This window comes from Gymnogyps californianus, chromosome 20 (assembly GCF_018139145.2).
Source record: "Gymnogyps californianus isolate 813 chromosome 20, ASM1813914v2, whole genome shotgun sequence".
NCBI lineage: Eukaryota > Metazoa > Chordata > Aves > Accipitriformes > Cathartidae > Gymnogyps > Gymnogyps californianus.
This window is the reverse complement of record NC_059490.1, coordinates 9,231,811-9,255,289: the sequence shown is the minus strand read 5'-3', so window position 1 is coordinate 9,255,289 and position 23,479 is coordinate 9,231,811. Positions and strand designations below refer to the sequence as shown.

Genomic DNA, 23,479 nt, shown 5'->3' with positions numbered 1-23,479 from the left:
TGTAAGGAAGCAGTTCTTCACTGTGAGGGTGGTGAGGCACTGGCACAGGTTGCCCAGAGAAGTTGTGGATGCCCCATCCCTGGAAGCGTTCAAGGCCAGGCTGGATGGGGCTTTGAGCAACCTGGTCTAGTGGAAGGTGTCCCTGCCCATGGCAGCGGGGTTGGAACTGGATGATCTTTAAGGTCCCTTCCAACCCAAACCATTCTGTGATTCTAAATTATAGTGAAGTTAAATGTCAACAGAAAAGCTAGAAACTGGGAGACTAATAACTGGATTTCTTCCAGAGTAAAACACATTTTTATTACCAAGTACTAACTTTTCAGTGCCAAAGGGTGGGGCTGTATAGCCTGACTTCTACAGCCACATATTTGCCAACATAGTTTAGCTTTTTAGCTCAGTCCTGTTGCAGCCCCTGTTGGTACTCAAGTCAGCTTTACAGGGCTCACATGCATATGAACTACAGAATAAGAACTCTGGAAGGAGAAAAGAGTATAAGAGAAAATTGAATGGAAATACACAGCATAAAACTGTTCTGTGGCTTTACAATACATAAATCCTCTAGACTTCTGATTTAGAGATGACTGAAGTTTCCAAGATGGATTCATGCACTGAGGCCCTTTGCATTATCTGGGCATAAAGTGCACCAACATAAATCCTTCTGAGTATTGTGCTGGCCATTTTACACACCAAGCTGACCAGCTGAGAACATTAAGTCATTTTCCACCTACCTGTAAAGTTTCCATTGTGCTGTTCTTTGATCATTCCTATGCGTCTCTGGTCACAATCTGTTCCATTCTCTGCCATTTCATAGATCAGTCACGTATGGGGATCTAATAGGAGAACAAAACCAAAAAGCATAATGTCTTCATTTCTGGTTATGAAGACTCCATTTACTCCATAGTCAAAGGATACAGGCAAACATCCAGCAGTTCTCCAAATCCAAATCACAGTTATCCTGCATTACACCATTAAAAAGGAGAAAGTGATTCAATTCCCACAATGACAAAGATTAAAACATTTCCACCTACATAAATCTAAATTTTTCACTTAAATGACAAAACTCCCTCACTTCTAACAACCGAACAAAAGCTTGTTAAACAATCCCTTCTACTAATCAGCCCACTGTTTGGGCTCCAGAAGCAGTAGAGCTTCATACAAACCTCAGTTCAATCCTGAGAGAGAGGCGCTTAAGATTTGATTCTCACATTAGAAAGCATCTATTCTGGCACTAAGCTTCCAGGTAGTTAGCATGCAAGCAGACCTCAAAAACCTCACAGCCTAAAAAAACAGCCCTCGATATAGTAACTAAGATACAGAACCGCATCTCCCGTTTCACACAGTCTAATATGTCTAAACCAGAAAAGGTAAACTCTTCAATGGACAAGAGGTCCCTGATGGAAAGCTTTTTTGAAAAGTATACATTCTGTCTGCTAGTTTAGCCTCTCTCTAGTGAGATCAGCCTTAAAAAGCCCAAAAGAACAGCTGTGGTCTTCCTTATCCAGGAGAGTAAATAGTGCAATAATTGGAAGCCAGCATAAACCAGAATGTTGCAAGAGCTTCTTCTTTTTTTTTTTTTTCCCTTAAAAAAAACCCCCCAAACCTGAGCAGCTGGCAATTCTTATACAATCAAACACAAAGAAAGTAGCCAGTCAGACTCCTTGCTTTAAAAATCCTCTCTTGAATCTTAAAACAGTTTCTGGAATTTTATTTTGAGAAAGAGAGTCCCACAAAGCTAAAGCATCTTATTTGCATTGCATTTCTCCCTGTAAGCAAACATGATTTACAGGTTTTGATATGCTGCTTTTGTTGAAAGAAGAGTAGTGCAATATTAAAATGGCAGTTATATAAAACTGTCTAGTGGAGGAAATTAAAGTTTTACAGAAAAAATACTTCCTCTTTGATTTATGTTAGGCTTAAGAGCCAAGCAGCAACTCAGGTTTGGTAAACAGGAGTGAGATCACCCCTTTGATTCAGACTGCAATAATTTTGTCAATTTTTTTAATAAAATGTTAAAAGATTTCAGATACTGTATTTGTTTAATATTTCCAGGGTTTCACAAGTCAGTTTTAGACAAATGTTCTTCTAAACAGGTACAAGCACTGTGCATTACTTGTAATACAGATAAAATTGCTGGCTAGAATGTGATTATTTAAGGGGTTTTACTTAAAACCCAATAGTCAAAAGCATCAAGGTCTTAGGAAGGAGTCCTTCCTCCAACACCTCCTTCCTGAAATGCGCAGAAATAGAAAACTGTCTAGTTAAACAAGCTGGCAGAAACTAATTTCTTGCATGTTACAGTTTTTATTCATTGAAACTTGGGCCCCAGAATACCCAAACCACCAAGAAAATTAATAAAACAGCCTTGCAAAAGTTTGCTTCTGAAAAATGCTGAAGGGCTCCATAGTCAGCCAAGGACAGAGGACTGACCTGCTGCAGTAAGAGCTCTACAGCATCATTCTGCAGTCACTTGCAATCGAAGGTTTGCTCTGAACTGCTAGTCAAACACCAGAGAAATGTGAACCTCCTTCTCTCCTCAGATCAGTTTTATAGCAGCCCGACACTCTGGAAGTCAGTGGAGTTACACCAGGACTTAGTTGAGGATAACCGGCTAGTTACAAGGATCAAATGTTCAGCCATCTCCTAATTTCCTGGGGACAGTAAGTCCCTGTAGATGGTAGAGTGTTTTGTTTCTACTGACTGCACTTACGTGTGCTTATTTTTTTTATATATAAATACATATTTATACACATATACAATATAAGCTTATATACACACATACATATGTATATCACATGTACACGTGTTACACACACAAAGCTCAAATTGCAGAGGGGAATATTTAAATTGGGCAGTTAGAAAGCCTGATGTTCACAGAAAGCTGCTTAGGAAGCAAAAGCCAGAGCCGTTGTGCACACAGCCACACTAAAAAAAAAGTTCCGGTTTAGGGAACTTCAGTCACATTTTGTTGGCTTAAATATAACAAACATTAAAAAAACCCCAACAACTTAAGTGGAAGCCACATGTTCCTCATTTTGAAATCCATCTTTTTTCCTTGTGCAAATCTAGCCTTCAAAATTAAAGTCTCAATTGGTTTGGTCTCTGCTCTCAGCTTAATTACATTTCAAGAAAGTTAATTTTCTGTAATACAAACTGCTCTCCATGTTTGATGCTAAAATCTAGGTTGTGCACCACACTCCCTCTCCATGAACTGAATTCCACTGCAATCCATTAAACATCTTACTGGCACATAAAAATCATCAATCTCTAGGGATCTCAGGTGCGTTGTTACATATACTTATAGCTTTCACAAGCTCAACTAACAGAGCCAGTTTTACCCTGCCTGCTTGGAAAGGCACTAATCTGGGATTAGCTTTGCATAATGCTACCTCAAGTCCACAAATCAACGTTTACAGCAAAGCAGATAAATAATCCCCTTGCACACTTCTGTAGGGCGAATACTTGTTAAGAAGGTCTTAAAGTTCAACTATTCTGCAGAAAAGCTCTAAAACCTTGTATTTAAAATACAGTTGACTAGGAGATTTCATACCTATCATGTGGCAAATCCGAACGGGATGCAATTCAGAAACCAAACCCTTACTGGTTTCAGAAGAAACTCCTTGGTTTACCAAAGTCTAATTATATTTAAAGCATCTTAGCATAAGGAACTGGAGGACGTGCATCCAGAAAGCTCAGCTCTCTTGATCTGTCGCTGTTTGACGCCTATTAGAATCACTAGTCCTGTACGAGTGTCTCCCCATAGAGATTAATTGGAGTGGGAGTCTGACCCAAAATGGAGTTATCCTTCATTAACTGAGTCCACCTTCTCAAGTTTACACCAAATCCATGAGAGCTCACCACAGGAAATTAAACTCCATCTGCTAAACAGAATTTCACTTCTTATGAATGCTGAAAAAGACAGAGTCCATATCTAAAAATAAATTTGCCTAATACATTGAGTAGTTACCAGCAAACATAAAAATAAACTATTTAAAAGAGTGAGAAAAACAACTTTGAACAGTTTTTGTATCACAGTCGCTTAGATCATTTGTTAGAGCTGTGCCCACACAAGAACTTCTTTGTAGGGCTGAACAAATAGCCCACAATACACTATTCAGCTTTAGTGCAATCCATAACATTAAGTATAAAAAGACAATTATTGCTAGTCAAAAATGTAAATTGGTCAACAAAAAGGGCTTATAGTAACTGTGACTGGCACTTCACAGCATAAGTGAGACAAAGCAAAACAAGCTATTAGAGCATGAGAACATAACAAAATTAGGCACTGCAATCTCTGCACTCCGTAATCAGAGAAAAGGACAGAAGTCTCTTCTTTCTGAAGCTCTGGGGAGGCTGCTGAAGCACCCAAATGTTGGGTGCACTTATGTAAAAGGAAACAGTTTAAGGCAAGGCAGTTGGGCGCTTGCACTCTCACTTGGAGGAGCAGAATGTGGACTCACGTTCTATACTAAGGATTTTTTGAGGACTCCTTTCCAATGTGCTGGAACAACAAGGAAGCTGTTAAACTATTTTAATGATCTCACTGCTTTCCCAGACATTGTTTGAATCACTAATTCTTACCACTTCTTACTTAAAGAGACCCTGGGACCCTGACTCTCATGTCCATCAAAGTTACTTGTCACACAGCTGCTAGAACCAGATTTATAGCTTAGACCATTTTGCTGATGTTTTCTCCCAGCCACCTTAGCAACACACCATTTTCAGCCTTTTGTCATTTCTCGCATTTTAAGCCAAATGCTCCAATCCTGCCGGTATCCTGCTGCTTCTTTCTCCTCAACTTTTCTGATAACCATTCCTTCTTCTTTATCTACATCACTGTTCTTCAATTACAAGAAAGAGAACAAAAGATTAAAAAACAGACTTTCACAGCTGGATAAGTAATTGCACTAAACTAGACAGCGTTACACATCTGTAACACGGCTTTGTTTCAGTCATCAAATGCTCTACATCGGCAACAATTTACACAGGGAATAAGTTAACAGTTTCTTGGCAAAGTAACAGTTTGGAGAGCACTTTCCCTCAAAAGTCAAAGACTGCCTGGCACATGAACACATTTAGGTAAAGGATGAGATCAGTCTTGAAGTGAAACATTACATACCCTTTCAGCTCCGTACAACTATGTCACTCTTCACTACTTCTTCTGTATTTGAAGCCAGTGGAACAGACAACTACGTCCTCAGGTCTGCAGACATTCAAGATCAAAGCGACTGCTCTTCCAAACCTTCCGTCCCTACAGAGTATGATAATACTGTTCATCATGTGATACAAAACTGACACAGTCCCTAACTTGAAGGTTAATAACTTTCCTACAGACGACAGAAAATAGAAAAAGTAACTGCTTGATTTTTTTCCAGTCCTTTAACACTCATGGGAAGCATTCAATTAAAATAAATTAGGACACATCTGAAAGACGTTCAAAATCTCCATAGATTTAGCTATAATGGGTTACTTTGACATGAGTGCATTTATACCCATACTAAAAATGTTTTTCTAACTAAAATAGTTTAATCCCTCAAAGGAAAAGTAATTCAGTTAAAGACCACGGGTTTCCATTTTGTGGGTTATGCCTCTATACACCAGACCTATTTTCCAATTCCTAGCCAAATACCATTTCAAAAAAGTAATCTTACAATTTAGAGTTAAAATTTCCATTTTTCCAAAAAGACTTTGGGACATCTTTTAGGAAAGAATGATTTAATATTGTCATAACACAAGTTTCAGGGATGCCACGCATTTTTTTTTTGAGGTTACTAAAAGTTCTGTCCCTGCCGTTAAGGCCACATATATTAAACTGTTCTCTTTGGCGGATTTTCTCAGGTGAAACGTGAATATTGATGGTTGTCTGCGTAGATCCAGCAGTAGAAACAGGTGCTATAATAATACAGTAGAGTCATTACACAATATATAGATGAAAGGGCGTGGAAGATGGTAGGAAAGACAAAATTCACATTGTTCGGGTCTTTGCAGTGATCTCTTGCTGACACTTCAAAAAAAAAAGATATAAATAAAAGAAAGGAAATTGAAATAACTGGGAACGTGAACATTATCAGTGTAGCATCTCATGCTACAATGCAGATCACAGATCAATTCTGCGCTCCTTACGCTGGCAGGAGGCAGCAAGGCTGGGGTGCAGATCACAGCTTACAGAATGAGACTGCTCCTCTGCTGACTGGGACAACGCTCCACCAGCTGCTGAGTAAGCCACTTCAAGGTTACCAGAGAGGCTGAAATATGCTGCTGAGAGGGTGACCCGAGGAGATCGCAGGAGACCTCCTTAGTGTTACTGCTGTGCTAACTTCAGTTTCCCAAGCGCCTAGCTCAACTATATCCAGATTTTGAAGGAGACAGCATTATAACACACCGTACTTCATGTCCTCTCTCAAACAGGGATTCAGTGACAAGTACTACCACAGCACCGATCAGTGCCACAATAACGGGGGGGGGGGGGGGGGAGCACGGAGGGCATGTCATGTATGCCCAAGCAGCCCTTTCACCAAAACTGATGACTTGGAAAGACTGATACGAGCAGAGAGAAAGGCTTTGGAGAGAGGGGCCACACAGCATTGGAAAACAGACCATAACTTAATATCCAGGTGACTAAACAGACACAGTATCTTTCACATCCTCAGTTCCAGAGGGCTATACAGAAATCCGTGCACACACTATCTGCCAAGACGTTTGTCTCGCAGCCCTCAGACTGCATTCTGCGTTCAGAAGGTGGCAGTCAAGCTCTCTGCCGTCAGCCTCCCTATGCTACCAAAAGGCACAGAGGAAAGAAAGGTCACAGGAATTGTCACAAGATGATAACACATCCTGCACAAAAAAGGCCTGCTAGAATTTGCCTAGGAAAGAATGAAGAGTTAGAAACATAAGAGTATAAACCCAGTCTTAAGAATCACCACCTGACTCCTCCAGCAGCTGGTGGAGAGTGCAGATTTGGTAGGAACTTTGCCTTTATACTATCTTGTAAGTGCTCGGAGACAGCTTCCCCACAAGAAGATGCCTGAACCTGCCCAGCCATTATATCCAGAGTGCTTCTTCTGTAAGAGGAGGTACAGCACAGATGAAAGGGAATGAATAGAAGTACCTAACAAACCCCATAGGAAACAGGAGCTGAAACATGCTCCTTAGACGACGACTTCTGCTTTTCATAGACATGAACAGTCTCTAACTGGAACCAATTTAGGTTACACTATGGCTGCCTTGGCCATTCAATGAGAATACAGTGCCCATACAAGGTGAATCACAGAGGCTAATTCTAAGGTTTGTAAGAGAGCAGAATATTCTTTCAATGAGTCTGAAATACACTGAACAACTGCCTGCCTCACTAATAACGCCCTACTGTCTCCTGGGTCCATCTGGTCAGTGCAGCACCAAAACCAGCAAGGTGCTGCACCATAACTATAGTTGCAACCTGCTATAGTAATACAAAAAGCTTAGTGTTGCAACAGCTTCAAGGCCATGCCCTTCGTTCTCATGGAATAGCAAAGTCCATCCAGCTCACACTCCTCCACAAGTAACAGAAGTTAAAGTTCTAACCTGCAGATAATAGTATGTTTCCCATCACCACTATACCGGAAAAACTTGCCTACTCTGACTATACATCAGGAGTAATAGTTTTTTGTTTTAAAACCAAGGCCTGTTAAGAAGTAAGAGGAGATCTCAAAATATGCACTAATTACACAGAACATTCTAAGGAGAGGTATTCACAAGATGTAGTCAGAAACAGTTATGACAAAGACAACCACAGGAAAAAAGCTTTAAGGTGGAAACAGTGCAGTTGTTCCAGCTAAGAGGCTTGCTTCCAGTATACTCACCTTCCTCATTGCTACTACCCACTTAAAAGCTACTAAGTCTCCTCCTATCCTTTCCCACAGAAACTACAAATACCATCGACCTCAGCTGTTAAGTAGGACAAGAAGCTTCGCTAAAATTAATAAGTAGTGCTCACCTCCCATTGCACAACTGGAAACATGTTTTTTTTGAACTCTCATCTGAAAACATGGGATGAAGCCATCATTACAACTGTCACTTATGATCAATATGGAAAAAAGAAAAGTCCATCCCATGCTGCAGAAATAATGGATTGAAAGAAAGAGGACTGACATAATGAAGCCCATTTCAACAGGCAAATTAATGCATTAAGAAGAGCTTATATATGCTATCATAAGGTAAGATGGTATAAAGCATGAGAACCCCCAATCGACCTACCTGGCAGGAACTCGGGTGAAACAACTTCAGAAGAGCAGAAGTCCTAACAGTAAAACAGTACCAAAAGCCATTGCTCAAACAAATACATGTGCTCCAAGGCATAAAAGAGTAATATCACACTCTCTCCACCTCAGAGTGCTCAACCCATATTATTAACATTAACTAAACCAGGATACCCACTTGTTGGTAAGCACATAGCAGAGATAACAAGGACGGGAGAGAACCCTGAAGAAATTTCATGCGTGCAGTTCAAAGTGGATTACCTGGATTCACAGCACTTTATAGATAAACAGCCACTATCAAACAAACTTATTACCCCTTCCCTCAGGTCACCTAAATGACTTGCCAAACATCTAAGAGGCAAAACTGGAAAAAAACGGGAATCTTACTGCTTTATTATCTTCTGTAATCACTAGATGACATTGGCCAGAGAACTAAAAACCAGACAAACACGTCTAGGTGCTTCACTTCAGTCAACAGAAATGAGATATTAAAAGTCTTCATGGATTTGGGCCTAACCATAAGACAAGCCACAGTCTATAGGGACAAGGAGAGTCGGCATGATACAGAGGATGCAGTTAGCAACCCAGCTAGGAAAGCACAATACATTTCTACTGGAGAAGCAGACAAAAACCATCGGGATGCGACTCTTCACAGCTAGAAGGATGAATTTCTCACTGTGTCATCAGGCATCGTCCCTTGGGCCAAAGCAGGGTGATTCTATCATACAGCCTCCGGGGTTTTGTCCAGCGTGACGTGAGGCATCCCGAGCAGAGCAGGTCTCCAGCGGGACGGGGGATGAATTAGCAGCAGCGCAGCTATCGCCCTGAACGAGGCGACGAGCTTCCTCCCCCGCTCCCAGCGCCTTGGGGACGGCTCTTCCCCCTCCCCACCTCCTTCACCCTTCCAACGTTCACTCTGCGGTCGCCTCCCGGTTACCCCCACACGCAGCTCCCCCAACCCGCCAGCTCTCCCGGCCGAGGCCGGGCCTCTCCCATCACCCCCCCCCCCCGCCTCCCCGGCCCCACACTTGCACAACACCGTGTGGGTGCCCCGGGACGCCGCCGCCCCCGCCCGCTGGCGCCTCTCCCGACCCCCCCGAAAGCCTCCCCGCGCCGCCCCGGGGCCGGACCTCCCGCCTCCCTGCCCGCCACCAGCGCAGCCCGGGCCGGCCGCGCGCTGTCACCATGGAGACGGGAGCGGGAAGGGGGGGGGGGCACGCGACCCTGGGCCGGGGCGGCCGTGAGGGGAGCGGCCCCGAGATCGGCGCTGAGGAGGGCGCGATGGTGGAAGCCGGGCGGGTGCCGCTGAGGGGACGGCGGCACGGATCCCCGCCCGCCGGGGAACGGCCTACAGCAGCCGAGCCGAGCCCCCGACCGGCCCCGGCCCGGCCCGCAGCGCCGCACTCACCACGCTCCGCGCCGGTGGCTCCCACTGGGCCCGGGCCAACCCGGAAGTGGGGGCGGGACCAAGTCCGCCCCTCCCCGCCCACCGGCGGGCGTCACTTCCCGCGCGCCGCACTGCCTGCCCCTCTCTCCCGCGGGCAGCGGCCGGCGGTCAGCCCTCCTCCCGCCCTTCGCTGACACGCGCTGGTGGCGTCACCTCCGGGCGACGGCGAGGCGGCAGCGGCCTGGTAGGCGCGCGGCAGGTAAGCGGGGACGGGGCGGCGGGGGGTCGGCCCTCACGGCCGCCGGTGCTTCCCCGAGGGCCGCGGGGACACGGGTCCCCCCGCCCCGGCGGCGCCCCGGGGCCCGGCACGGTTCGTTTCGCCCTCCTTCTTCCGTCGGGTTTGGATTTACCCGGTGCCGGCCTGCCCGGTGCAGTCGCTTCTGCCGGGCGTTGCCAGCGCCGGTGCCGTGGCTGCCTGAGCTACCGCAGCCCTCGGTGGAGCTGGAGGCGGCTCTGCTCCGCCCTTCGCTTCCTCCCGGGAAGTAGCCTTCAAGTGAATTTTGAGTATTGACTTTAAAAAAACCCCACCATTTTTTCGTTTCTCTCACCATTTTTTAGGTGTAACCGCCACATAATTTGCGATTTTTTCCTTAGTTCCGCTTCCTGAGTTCAAGCCCATCACTGGTTGGTTGTGCACCGTCACTGGTGACACGCTTGCGATTAGAAAGCTGTCGCTGGGCTAGGAGACCACACACCAAGAAAGGTGTCTCTGAACATCCTTTCCCAATGCATGACGATGGAATAGTTCTTGGGTTTTTTTTAAACAAACGTTGTTTGTCTCCTGATAAGCAGGCGTACTCTCACAAGCTGAAAAATGCTCGAGTAAATTCTGTCTTCCTCCCCCCCTTCCATAGCCAGTCTCCAAAATCCATCATGGATTATCTCTCTAAACCCGGGTTCCTCAGTGTCATCGCTGGAGTCGCGTGCGGAGTGTGCCTGGGATGGGGCATTCGCGGGAGACTTTTAAGGCAGCCCAAAGCCAGAATGACCGCGCCTGCGAACGACCTGGGGAGCGAAGCTAACATCATGGGAGAATCCGGGGAGTTCAAGATGGTGCTGATTGTCCGCAATGATTTGAAGATGGGAAAGGGTAAAGTAGCAGCGCAGTGTTCCCATGCTGCTGTTTCCGCCTACAAGCAAGTTCAGAGAAGAAACCCTGAACTCCTGAAACAGTGGGAGTACTGCGGACAACCTAAAGTGGTCCTCAAAGCTCCTGACGAAGAGACTCTGATCCAACTCCTGGCCGATGCTAAGCACCTCGGACTGACTGTGAGCTTAATACAAGATGCGGGTCGTACTCAGATAGCTCCAGGCTCCCGGACAGTCCTGGGTATTGGACCGGGACCAGCTGATGTAGTAGATAAAGTTTCTGGTCACCTAAAACTCTTCTAAACCAGGGACCAAAGAAATCTGAATGCATTGGTGTGTATCAGATAAAATCCAGGTTTGGGGATTTTTCCGTACGTTCTCTCAGTATAAATAAAATAACCAAGTTTTGTAAGAGATTTAAGTTTGCAAGTTATGAGTTTCTCTAGCCTCTGCATTGTGTTCTAAAGTGGGAAAGAAAATGCTAGGCTCAGTGGAGTTGAGGAAGGTAGAGCTGGCAGAATTTTACTACCCGTAAGAAAGAACCCAGTATATTTAAGACTTGTGCAATCAATTGAGGATTTTGCACTTTGTCTGGTTTCCTGGCTGAATATAAGCATTAATAAAGTTTAAGTGAATTTGTCCCATGTGTTAAAAATGACAGGTTCCCCCTCTCTGCCTTACAGGAGGAGTTTTCTTGTTTTTTTAAGAGAAACATTCTTTAATTCAGAAAAGATTAGCTGCTGAAGCAGCTAAAAATTGCCCCATACAGCTGGGGGTAGCTGTAGCCAGCTTCCTGCACAAAAAGTTTCTAATAGTGTAACTGATGCAGTAGAGCTTGTACCTGGTACAAGACTGACCGCATTAAACAGGTTTTGCAGCCCAGACCTTGAGAGCCAGTAAGCAGTTCTGGGGAGAAGCTGTAAGCCATGCTCCTTTCTGGAGGTGTCTGTGTAGCTACTGCACTTGCAGGAATCTGCAAGCAGGTCAGGGAGTTACCCTACATATAACCAGCTTGTCATACAGGGGACTAACTTAAATCCTGTTTTACTGGGGATTAACAGGTCATCTTGGGTTTAAGGAAGCACTGTTACAGATGTTACTGGACAGAGTTCAGAGCGCGCTGATCATGGCTTGTGTAAATTCTACCCCTGCAGCTCCACTGTAGCTCTAACACTGTAAAAGGCGAGTTCCCTGCAATTCTAATTAGGTGGACTTTCTATGAGTCAGTTTTATAACAAAGCTGTTTTGTGAGCATTCTGCTGTTGAGCACGTCTTTTACAGCCTCTCAGCCACGTCTTCCAGTTGAGTACCTATGAAATATGTTGTAAAAGAGAGAACAGAAGGATTTGTTCCTTCTCAGTCAAATTTACAGACCCAGAGGGAATGTCAGAGGGGTTGAAATGCAAGCATAAGCAAGTCTAATAAGCACAGAGAGTAGAGAAGTTAGTTTTTATATACTGCACCTCTTTCTTAGATATAATACTTTTCAAAGACTGGCAGTACTCACTGCAGACTTTTGCTCCACCACGCTCTTGAACAAAGACCTAGAGCCTGTGGCAGGTTAAGCCCCCCTAGGTGCCTACACCCGCCATTACACGTGGAACTGCCGCAGTGCTCAGACGCCAGAGCCACACCATACAACTGTGGAGCTCACAGGAGCAAGCAGGAAGGGGAATTCAGCCTCAGAGCCGGAACGTGGCACTGAGGACGGCTCCTGGTTGAGAGACAGAAGCTTCTACAGCTATCACAACTATGGCCAGTGCTGTAATACTCATTACGCTCAAATATGACAGTATTCATAGAGAAACATTTAAGTCAATTTTATTTGAAGCTAAATATATTTAAGGCAACTTACATACCTAGAACATGATCTCAATTTAACTGACAGACCCTACTACAATCCTAACGTATCATCTGGTCAAATATGCGGTAGTTGACTGCAATGCAGCCAACTATTGAAAAGTGCTATTTTCTTCTCTCTGGCATAATCCTTCTATAGAAAAAGCATCACATATTTTCCTGTATTGCCCCCCTCAGTGCAAGACACCACTAATGGTCTCCGTTGCTGCTCTTCTAATGGCCCCTCATACCCCTGAACGTACGCACTTGCATGCCCCATACTACCAGCACTGTAATACTTGGTTCGAGTTCGAAGGTCCTTTTTGAAGACAGTAAAGTGAAGCTACCACTATGCAGCATGTCCACAGTCCAGTAATTTATTTTTAAATTGAGTAATTTCAAATTGCACAAACAAAACTGAACAGCAATATGCTTGAATTCTCTCTTCTGTACACTCAAAACAGTGATCTAAAACACCACAATATCCAACATACACAAACCTCAGGGCAGGGTTAGTAAATACACAGATTGGAATCATGGTGCTCTGTTCCTGAATGGAATGTCCCACAAAAGCACAGGATACAGCACAACATAAGGTCATCTGTTACATGTGGAGTGAGCAAAAAGACACTAGCATTTTCTATATGCATAACTGGAAAAACCTGCATAGGTTAAGGAAAAAACTTACTCATTTTAAGTCAGGCAAGGTTGTCTGTACGCATTTTAAATTCTTTTAGAGCTATGCAATCCAACCAAGGTAGGATATGCTGATTAGTGTTGTCTCTTGTCAGCAGTCTTGCAAGGTCAAATACAAGTATCTTCGCTTTAGCTTTCTCCGAATATACAGTGTGACTTAAATGCGTTTAGAATAGACAGTACATACTGTAAGCTGCTCACATACAATGAACTTAAGATTCAATATTAGAGTGTAACACTATAGAGTGCAAATCAGAATCTTCACAATAGACTTAATGGTAATAAGCAGTCCTGCAAAAGCCCACTTGAACAAAGTCGTTTAAACTATTCCCCTTTTAAAGTAAAGTCTAAATGACATGGAATGTGAAAAAGATTTAACATAAGTGATTCAAATAGTTTGCGCTAGAAAAAACAGTCCTTCATGAAATAAAGGTTACAAGAACACGAGGCAGAACTCTTGCTTTTCCCTGTTATGAGTTAAAGCGGGGAGGGACGGTGGAGTTTCAGTAAGAAAATACGCTAACTCCAAACTGACTTGTGCTGCATCTTACATGCTGTACCCAAAGCCAGGCTGCGGTTGCCCATACGGAGGTGCAGTGTAGCCATAGCCAAAAGGTGCTTGGGGAGGAACTGCGACACTGGGTCCTGCTGTCAACATTAGCTGTGGCTGACCTGGAAGACAGAACAGTTTCGTGTTTATTCCTCGGTACGGAGAGTTCAGTCAGCAGAATTCCCGCAACTTCCCTGTAGACATTTATATGTTTAACAGTAAGTCCCTACTGACCTGGTTTGGGGTCCTTAGCAGCCAGAATGGGTACTTCCCCACAAAACCTCAGGACAACAGAGTATATCGCTAAAAATCCTACGCTATGAAGTACATGGACACTGACAGATTCTTGAGACGTGGGGCAAGTAGTTTAAGTTCTCAGAAACCCGGCAAGGACAGAGAAGGGAACAACTTCCTATTCCTTAGGCATTGAGCTCACCCAGTCCCAGAACCAGTTTGGCTTTTGAACAGCTTTTCCTGTTCCAATTGTGTTAGTAACTCTGCTTCATTTAAGGCCAGAGTCCTATGCTACAGTGAGCCCGATGCGAAGGCTTGACCCCTGCAGTCCTGAAGTACAGAAACACTTTCTAAAACATTCTCGCAAGCCACATTCACTACAATGGAACAGTTCATTCTGGAGAATTACATCTTTGGTAAGTGTTTGACTTTCAGCTCCTTATGATAACAATTTAATAAGACAGCCCAATAGTTTGCAGTTATAATAGCATATTAGGCCAGGACACGGTTTCCAGACTAGTTCAGCCTTATAGTAGCAATTCAAACGTATTAAGAATATGAAGTATGCATGAAGACAACTGTTTCAAGATTTTTTTGCTTTGGAGACAGTGTAGGTCGGATTACTTGTCACATTAGTACTCCGAGCTAGGTCTTGAAACGTCACACCCAGTGGCTTTATGGCTAATAGTCCACAATTATTGCACTGCTTTGGGGTGTGGTGACTAGAGATGTCAGCTATACACTGGAGGCTCCTTTATCACTGGGTGGAATTCATATTTGTAACTCTTACTAGAATTAGTGGAATAACCTGGATACAAAGGAAATACCCAAGACAGAGGTAAAGCATGTTGAGCAACGTCCAAATAATGCACTTGCTGGAAGTCTGGAATAGTACAGCTCCCGCACTCCTTTTCTTTAGAAAGCGCTTCCTTAATGAGCTAGGACAATCTTAAAGCCTGCAGTCCATATCCAATCTTAGCAGCAGCAGTGGCATTAGAGTGGTACTTTATCTAGTATTTTGGAACACATTCCTTTAAGACTTGATTTCGCACGAAGAATGTTCCCATTTTCAAGGCTTCCTTGGGAAAAACCATGACCAGAGAAGTGTTGTTTTAAAAGCGAAATGTGTTACTGACAACACACGAACTAAAGCATTACCATAAACAATAGGTTGTGTTTCTGTAGCTTGCTCCTCTTCCTTTCTCAAAGACTCTGATGCATCCAGTTTATCCACCTGGAATTGAGACCAACAATTAAAAAAACTCCTCTAAAAGAGGTACTTATTCATGGCAGAGAAGTGGAAAAGCCTTAGTGGTATGTTAACACCCATCAAGAAAAGGAGACCATTTACAAGTTAAGATCAATTCAAGTAGCAATGTTGGTACTGGTGCAGTCAAGATTGTCCATTTCCTGAAAAAAACCCCTAATCGAGGGATTTGTGGCACTTCTTTGAAAGCTCACTCCAGGCTGAAGCTTGGTATGAAAGGTCCCATACTGGACTAGAGCTGCTTTGACATCAGTAAGCTCATCAGTCACTGTCGCTCCAACTGCTTCAAACCAACAGCCTTAGGGCACAAACTCAGATTTTAGCACAATGTCAGTTGGAGACCTTCGGTGTTGGAGCAATCGCTAAGATAATGCCCAGGCCTGGAGCAGTTTCCCTGAACATAACATTGAGGCAAAGTAATCTGAAGTTGGTATTTGTATACGGCAGACTGCAATAGCATCCGACATGTCACTTGAGCCTCAAGATTTCATTTTCCAAACCCATTCACTCATGCAATTTAAGTTCAAATGCAGAGAATGCATGTGTATAAGATTTGTTATTTTCCACTCTAGAACTGTGTGGCAGTCAGCCTAAACCCCCAAATACTCACTCAACTTGTTCGAGCTTAACACACAGTAACAAGACAAGACTAGCCAGCTTCACTCTGCTGCACAGCAAATGCAATTGTGCTGTTAGCCCACCCCTACGGAAAGGCAAGAGAAGAAACTTATTCTGTAGTGAAATATTGCTTGTTACTAAAACAGATCCAAGGAAACTCAGCATTACTACGGTCTAAGGCAGGCCCTGAAACTAAAACCATAAAAATTAGGTATTGATATTTTACCTGGGAGATAAGATCTAGAATAAAGTCAGAGACAGTCATGCCAATTACTTTTTAAGACAGTAAGACAACTCACAAACCAGATTAATCTTTCATTTCATTTGTGTGCTTAATAAAGGAGTTTGAAGACAGGTTTCCTGTACTTACACAGGGTCAGCATTACTTATTCAGCTACACCAACGTCCATGAGTTGAACAGTTTTCAGCTTAACTGTGCTACATTAGCAAATATTTGCAGGCAGCTCTAATGGCTTTCTTCCATTTAGCTGTGAGTTACAACATGTGTTCCATAAACCTGTTAATCTGTAACCTCAATTAGAGTCGTAAATCCAGGAAGTGGCATAAGTCCTGAGCTTTACAAGTTCATTCATTGACTGGGCTTTCATGGCAAGCCTTTTTGTTGCCTCACACCAGTATCTGGCTTGCTGCTGTCAAAGTGCACAGGAGTGTATGCCAATGCTTCAAGACTCATTTCCAGACACCGTGCTGAGAACTGCACTGTTTTTAACTCGAATAGCAACACACTGAACACAGAAGCACAAGTTTAAAGATGCAAATCCAAGGAGAATGTGCAGAGTTTGCTACTAAGCAGAGGCAGTCGGCTTACGCACGCTTGGAAAGCCTCACAGCCCAGGACATTTAATGCATTTTTGACCCAGTTTTGATGCCTCTCCTCAGAGCTAAACAAATAACAATAACAAGCACAAGTTTGAAACCAGCCTGCAGGATGGTTCTTAGACCACTTGCTTGAGCATCACCAGGTTCAGTACCCTACACGCTTGTAGCAAGATTGTTTTAAAGGCTTTTCCACAGGGACTGCAATAAGCTGCAGAGGAAAAGTAACATGCATTCAATGTTATTGTGTTATGTGTGCATGAAAAAGAGGCAAAAGTACTGAAGCAAGAGTGAGATCTGAAGATGACTGCCATACAGGCTCCCCCCAAAAAACCACACGCAGCCCACAGCAATGCCTTGTAGCTTAAGGAATAGTGGGATGTAATTGCAATGACTGCTACACATGCGTAGTTTATGCAAACACTGCAGTTCAATTACCTTTTTCACACACACACTTTCTTACTGCCTCACTTACTAGCTGCTGAAGGACCTTACACTACGCATTTTAGTCAGGTTAGCCTTGAGTTCCAGTGGTGTAATTACAGACATCTTGTCACCAAGAAGCAGTCTGCATTTAGTCCATCTTCAAGCCATTTGTCAGTTTGTTCGCCCTTTGCTCAACCACATTAATGGAAAACTCACACTAGGGCTGACCTCTGGTCTAAGGAGAACCGGAGTGGTATTTGTACAGAAGCAGATGGACAGAAACCTTAGGGATTGCCCTTCGGAAGGGCAAAATTGCATAGCAAAAGGCAAGCCTCAGAGTAGCCTCAGAAGAGCAATAAGCATTACCTTTTTTTTTTTTTTTTTTTTTTAAATGAGGTAGCAAGAGAAGTTTAGTGAAGCTGAAGAGCTTGGAAGGCAGTCTTTTTTGCACAACTACAAGAAATTTACTACAGGGAAGAGAATCACAGACTTTGTCTAATAGCTGAAGTTTTAAGTTGCTATGTGAACTAAAGCACCATGTGGATTAGACTAGCACCATAAGAACTGGACACCTGAATGAGGAAGAGTCTCTTCTGAAGCAGCTAGTATCTATTCTGCCTACTGTCAGCACGCATTAGTAACGGTCAAGAGATCAGAAACTGGATCACAGTCCTTAAACTAGCAAATACCATATTGATTTATGGTTCAGAGACAGTGGTCCAAGACTTAAATTATTTCTTATTGTAGGAGGTTCTTCCAGTCAGATTGGCCGTCAAATAGTAGCACTTGTGTATCCTTTTGATACCAGGTTGACTGTGATCCAACTGATCACCTGTATGCCCTTCCTGAGAATCTATTAGCTTATTAGTAGCAAATGAATCTACTTTTGTCCTACAGCACTAGCTACTTGTAGAGTTAAACAATTTGCATATGCTTTAGTGATATTTTGTTTGGGGGAAAAGCAGTAGCAGCAGTGTAGTAAACATAGGAAAGAAAAAAAACTCATGCAGAATCCTTAGACTTAGTCCTCCAGACTTAAAGATGGAAAACAAGAATCAACTTTCACCTTTTCCTTTATTGCATCAACCTGCAAAGGAATTCAGAAGGTGCAGCTTAGAAAAATCAAATTCCATATTTAGCATATAAAAGGTAGAAACAAAAGCGTCAGGGAAGAAATAATTAAGGTACAGGTGAGTAAAAACAAAGATACACCAGAAGTATCTGCTTCAGAAAGGCAGCTCTGCTCGTTGCTAGATCTTAACAGCATTGATTTAATTAGCTACACTACAGTTATATCCTAATCCTTTAGCAGATAATGAAATTTTAATCTTTAAGGATCCTACTCCAAGACTACTACTCTCAAGAGAGGCCTAGTATTAGCTTGGTACATCAGGCATATCTGGCAAGCAATGCTGTTGCTTAGATAACTCCCCACCTCCCCCAAAATACAGCATTTAAGGATAGCAGATTGCTATAGGACTACAGAGTAGTCCTGCCTTTAGAAGTAACAGCCAGGCAAATCTTCTAGACAAACAGGCACTCTAGTCTTCACTAACTCAAGCTTGAGTTAAGCTTTTACTTCTCACAGAAAGTCTTAATCATTAAGGAATTTACACTATTTCACTGGAAGATACTCTAAAAGCTGCAGCTGGGCAAATCTTGCTAGTGACAGTTGGTATTTAACTCAAATCTGGTTCAAGTCTGTCAGATCATTACCAAGTACCTTCCCCATCCTAAGCCACTTCAAACAAAAGCTGAGTTATAATTAGTGCCATTAAGTATCAGAGCCACATTTTAGAGTTAAATGCACAGCAGACCAAGTTAATTCAAGATCTAGCTATAAAGCTTTTTTAGTATACAGTCTAGAATTTAGTTAGAGCTTGATCCCAGCTGGGATTCCTGACTGACACAGCACATGAAAAGCCTGAATCCTGGAACTACTTTAAGACACTGCCCATGGTCAGGCAAATACTACTGATGTAGGTTCTGTAATTGGTAGATAGGGTGGAGTCTGCAAGTGTTTCAGTCTCTTAGAGGGCGAAGTCTCTCCCCAGGTGGACTGAAAAATAAGTGTGGACATGGACAGACAGACATTTGACAAAGCCCAAATCAATGTTAGTAGCAAGCAGACAGTCTCAAGGCATACACCACAGTGACTAACAAGCTTTCTTTCAGTGTTGGAGAAGCACCTGCTCTTACCTTGGTCAAGTATTCCTTCATGACCTGAATAAAGTATGGCATGGCAAAGTCCATGATGTTGTGCCTCCACGCTGTTTCCAAGACAACATCTGGCCTTAGGAGATCGTAGCAGGTGAAGAGACAAGCACCAAAGCATTCTCTCTTGTTCTCCTGCAAGAACCACTGCAACAACTCTTCTGCCAACTCAGTATCTTTGGATTCTGAAGCATACTGCATTGCATCCTGCAACAGGAGAGAGTCTGTTTAGCCTCAGGTGCCATAGTACAATCCCTGACATGGATGCGATATGTAACTAAGCTGCAGTCTATTACTGACATTAGCAGAGAGGAGGCATTCTATGACTTGCTTCCAAGAAATCTGTCCATCTACTGCCACTCTGAAGCAAGATTTGCCATGTTAACACCAGGCACCACCTAGTGGCATCCAAAAAGATGCAGCTTTACTAGAAAGTCACAGGTCTCCAAACAAGCCAAGTATGCTAAACTAGACCTGTGGAGTGGTCTTACCTTATACAGTCTGTCTTTCTTACAGAGTTCTACGCTCTGTTTCCAGCGATTGTTTCCTTTGAAGAGATATGCAGCAATTCTTCGGAACTCTATTAGTTCATGTTTCTCCAAACGTTGAGCAAGAGAAATGTTGTCAAAGTTGTCATAAGCATCTATAGAAGTCCTAAGAGCCTAAGTTAAGTAGAAAGAAGTTATTCACACCTCAAACGTACAACTGCATCCACAAAGATGCAAACATTTTCCATACGTCTTAGTTCTGTATTCCTCCTGCTAGGAGGATAAAGTATTCTAGCCAGAATTCTACTTTTCTAGCCAATTCTACTTTTTTTTTTTTTTTGAGAAGCTGGTGTTTGACACACATGTAGTTTACGGTATTCCAGTTAGTATTTTTCCGTAGTGATTGCTGAGGTTAAAAGCCTCTGAATACCAGACAACTGTTCTCTGAAAACAGTAGAATAACGAGGCATCATAACTGTTTGCCCTTTCTGCGAGTTCTTTCCTTAGCACTCACTGCTTGCCTTAAATAAAAGCTGATCTGTCACACTCATAACAAAAAGTAGTCAGTCTATCCCCAGTAGGAATGACCCAAAAAGCTCCCAGAAAGCCACTAAGAGTTCTCCACTTAATCCTTGGCTAGTCAACACTAGTTCAGTTTGAAGTGTCTTTCTAGACATTAAACACAGACCAAGAATATTAGATTAATACTGACACAGAAGCCAGCTTGACTAGAATTTTGCAATTCAGGAATAGCTGCTTCTATTATGAAGCACATACAACATGCAAGTCGATACCTGTTCCAGATATTACTGTTTCAAGACAAGACATACCTGGTAGTCTTCTTCAATAATGAAAAGGTTGTTCAGGGACTCATTCACTGATTTGTTGTTGTGATTTTGAACAGAGCGCAGGTACGGTTTAACCAGTGGTAGCTGTTTAACCTTCAAGGAATCAGGTAGATAAATTTAAGTCAAGATAACTTTTTGTAGAGGTCTCCTAGCATCTTCCCTGTGACGCAGTGAAGTAGCTAAGCATTTTAAAATGCTACTACAGCTAAATGCTTTTCCAACTGCAACTTTTTCTTTGATCTGGATAGTAGGAAAATTACCTTTGTGAAGAAGGTGACAGCACGAGTGTGGTCAAGCCGAGGGGACAACACCATCAGCAGATCATTGAGCAACAGAGGTTTAAATTCCAAATAGAATTGAACTGCCTTGTAATACAGCTCCACATTGGCCACCTAGAGACGAGCAAGGATGCATATTAAGAGCAGAAGCTTGATTGTAGAGAAATCCAAATGAAAGACAGATATAACCTTAGATATTCCAGCACAACTGAGCCACCCATCCAAGACTCATTCTTGTCTCTAGAAATCTCTTTAGTTACTGTAGTTGACTTGCTTTGAAATTATGTGGCAATATCAAGAACTCTGAATTTGAAACAGGCTACTAGTGAAGGAAGAGAACTGAAGTGTACGTAGCAAGAAATTTACCTCCTTTCACTAGGAAAGTAATACCTTAGTGATGATATCTTTGAACTGGCCTTCCTTCCAAGCATCTGTTGGGTGATTCATCATTGTGATTATGGCATTATCATATTCTTCGTACTTATCATACAAGAACACCAGTTCGGCCCAGAGATGGGCTTGTTCTGCAGCTCTCAGAACCTAAGCAAAAGGCATATTACAAATTCCAGTTAACATATATTGCTATCAGTGTCCATCAGCACTCAGGCTTTAGTGCTATTAAGAAACTCAAGAGCTGCTATTGCAAAAGCTAGGGTACAGACAATCCTGCCAGATGCGTTTTAAGTTAAATTTAAGGTCTCAGACTTTCACCTTGGGGATGTTGACTCTGGACCAGAACAGCTCCAAGTGCTCCCTCATTTTCTGTGGCTTGAATTTGGAGTAGAGAATTGCTAGCTCTGTAAACATCCCCATGTGTGCTCGCTCAAGTCCAAGTGCTGCTTCCAACATAGTTATCAGCTCTTCAAAGTAGCCACGATCCTAAGAGAGACAGACAGTTAGAGATGTTTCACATTAGGAACCAACCTGACTACATTTCCAGTTTTAGACAGAGTTGCCATGAAAGAATTTAGACTTTGACTGCATAACAGCAGTCAGCTTAATTACCTGGTAATAGTTGATTAGCTCTTCCAACTCATCTGCATGCACTACAATATGGAGTCCGCACATCTGGGCCAGGCGGAACTCTTTTCCATCAACACAAGCAAAGCAGACCTGGAATTGACAATTGCATTATTGCTCATAATCAAAACTTCTAAAGAAGCTACAGCTTTGAAGTCCCTTAACTTATCCAATCAGTAAGTCTACCTCTTTCCATGTGCGAGTACTGTTTGCTTTCCGAGCACCATCCACAGCTGCCTGGTATTCACCTAGGTGAACTAAAGTTGAGGCTAAACGGCCGAAGTTGGACACATTGTTGTACAACAGCTTAGCTGCTTCATACATCTTCTCATCATAACAGCGATCGCCAACCTACAGGAGAGCATAACCAGGTTATTGTTGCAGCTTTTCAGTCAAGGGCTTACATAAAATGTGTAGCATTCAAGCCATTACCAAAATGGAAATGCCTTTGAAGTCCAAGATCTATCTGCATATCTAAAGAGACAGAAGTCCCAACACCCCTCTGGTTAGCAAGGCCTGAGGAGCCTGCTGCTGTGATTCAGCAAAACCGAAACTCAGTCTCACTCACTTGCTGGATATGTGCATTGTTGGGTCCATTGATAAACTCCTCTAGCTCTGCTAGACGATTTGTTTTAGCAAGAGCAAAGATTAATTCTGTTTCCACATATGACTCCCGGGCCTTCTTGCGTGCCATCTGGAGATACTTCACCAGTTCTTCCCAGTTTCCTACGAAACAGAGTTCAGAATGCTTACTTCCCACCATTGAGGAGACCTGTGCTTAAGCTATACTACCAGCTCAACCTAGTTTGACATAAGTATTTCTACAGCTATTCCCCAACAATCAATACTAGCCTTCATACTGCGCATGCTACATTAGGTTAATGAAGTCACCTGACAATGGGCCTAGTTAATAAATCCTGGTATTTAACTTCATGCAAAGACCTCCTTAGTAACAACTGCTCTGACAGAAGTCTCCGCCTAGCTAAAGAAGGTAGTTATAAGACCACTGATTATCTGCAAATGGAATACACTATCTTTTCCCATTCTCATTTAGGGCAGTCTTTGAAGGACCAGATTCCTCTACTTGCATCAAGATACAGGTTTGGCAGAACTGCAGTTTGAGCAACAGACCATGCAAAAGAGCTGAACATCATCAACAGCAAAGATTTAAATAAAACTTATTCATACCACTGGCATTGGCAGCTTGAACAACTTCCATGTACGAGGAAGGATCATCTGCTTTAATATACGAGTCAATTGCTTCCTTTACCATTCCCTTCTGAAGCTGTGCTTTAGCCAGCTGACTCCATACAGCAGGTTCATTGCAGCGTTCAGCAAATTCATACGCACGATCCAGGTTTCCAATGTGCTCTATTAATACCTAAAGAAAGAGTTAC

The 23,479-nt window shown here is 43.1% G+C and overlaps 3 protein-coding genes across 6 annotated transcripts in view; 1 reads left to right on the top strand and 2 right to left on the bottom strand.

The window, feature by feature from the left end:
* VMP1 (vacuole membrane protein 1) overlaps window positions 1-9,695 on the bottom strand; it is a 70,195-nt gene extending 60,500 nt beyond the window's left edge. The window contains exons 1-3 of one of the 3 annotated variants that reach the window (XM_050908961.1): window positions 9,640-9,695; window positions 5,117-5,248; window positions 729-830 (exon numbers count right to left, since the gene is read on the bottom strand). In XM_050908961.1, the coding sequence (XP_050764918.1) occupies window positions 729-804 (76 nt within the window). In that variant the 5' untranslated portion in view covers window positions 805-830; window positions 5,117-5,248; window positions 9,640-9,695. Of the gene's footprint in view, window positions 1-728; window positions 831-4,713; window positions 4,821-5,116; window positions 5,375-9,639 lie in introns of those variants that run through there. The other 2 variants (XM_050908962.1, XM_050908963.1) reach the window with 2 other exon arrangements.
* A 136-nt stretch (window positions 9,696-9,831) lies between these two features.
* PTRH2 (peptidyl-tRNA hydrolase 2) lies at window positions 9,832-11,179 on the top strand. The gene is made up of 2 exons (XM_050909063.1): window positions 9,832-9,877; window positions 10,533-11,179. The coding sequence occupies exon 2, from the start codon at window positions 10,552-10,554 to the stop codon at window positions 11,068-11,070; it is 519 nt and encodes a 172-aa protein (XP_050765020.1). The 5' UTR covers window positions 9,832-9,877; window positions 10,533-10,551; the 3' UTR covers window positions 11,071-11,179.
* A 1,788-nt stretch (window positions 11,180-12,967) lies between these two features.
* The window catches only part of CLTC (clathrin heavy chain), a 33,735-nt gene continuing 23,223 nt past the window's right edge, over window positions 12,968-23,479 (bottom strand). For both annotated transcript variants that reach the window (XM_050909140.1, XM_050909141.1), the window contains exons 21-32: window positions 23,271-23,463; window positions 22,651-22,808; window positions 22,269-22,433; window positions 22,068-22,175; window positions 21,774-21,941; window positions 21,453-21,602; window positions 21,045-21,176; window positions 20,767-20,877; window positions 19,940-20,110; window positions 19,434-19,655; window positions 15,245-15,320; window positions 12,968-13,974 (exon numbers count right to left, since the gene is read on the bottom strand). In XM_050909140.1, coding sequence (XP_050765097.1) covers window positions 13,850-13,974; window positions 15,245-15,320; window positions 19,434-19,655; window positions 19,940-20,110; window positions 20,767-20,877; window positions 21,045-21,176; window positions 21,453-21,602; window positions 21,774-21,941; window positions 22,068-22,175; window positions 22,269-22,433; window positions 22,651-22,808; window positions 23,271-23,463 — 1,779 coding nt within the window. In that variant the 3' untranslated portion in view covers window positions 12,968-13,849. The remainder of the gene's footprint in view (window positions 13,975-15,244; window positions 15,321-19,433; window positions 19,656-19,939; window positions 20,111-20,766; window positions 20,878-21,044; window positions 21,177-21,452; window positions 21,603-21,773; window positions 21,942-22,067; window positions 22,176-22,268; window positions 22,434-22,650; window positions 22,809-23,270; window positions 23,464-23,479) is intronic.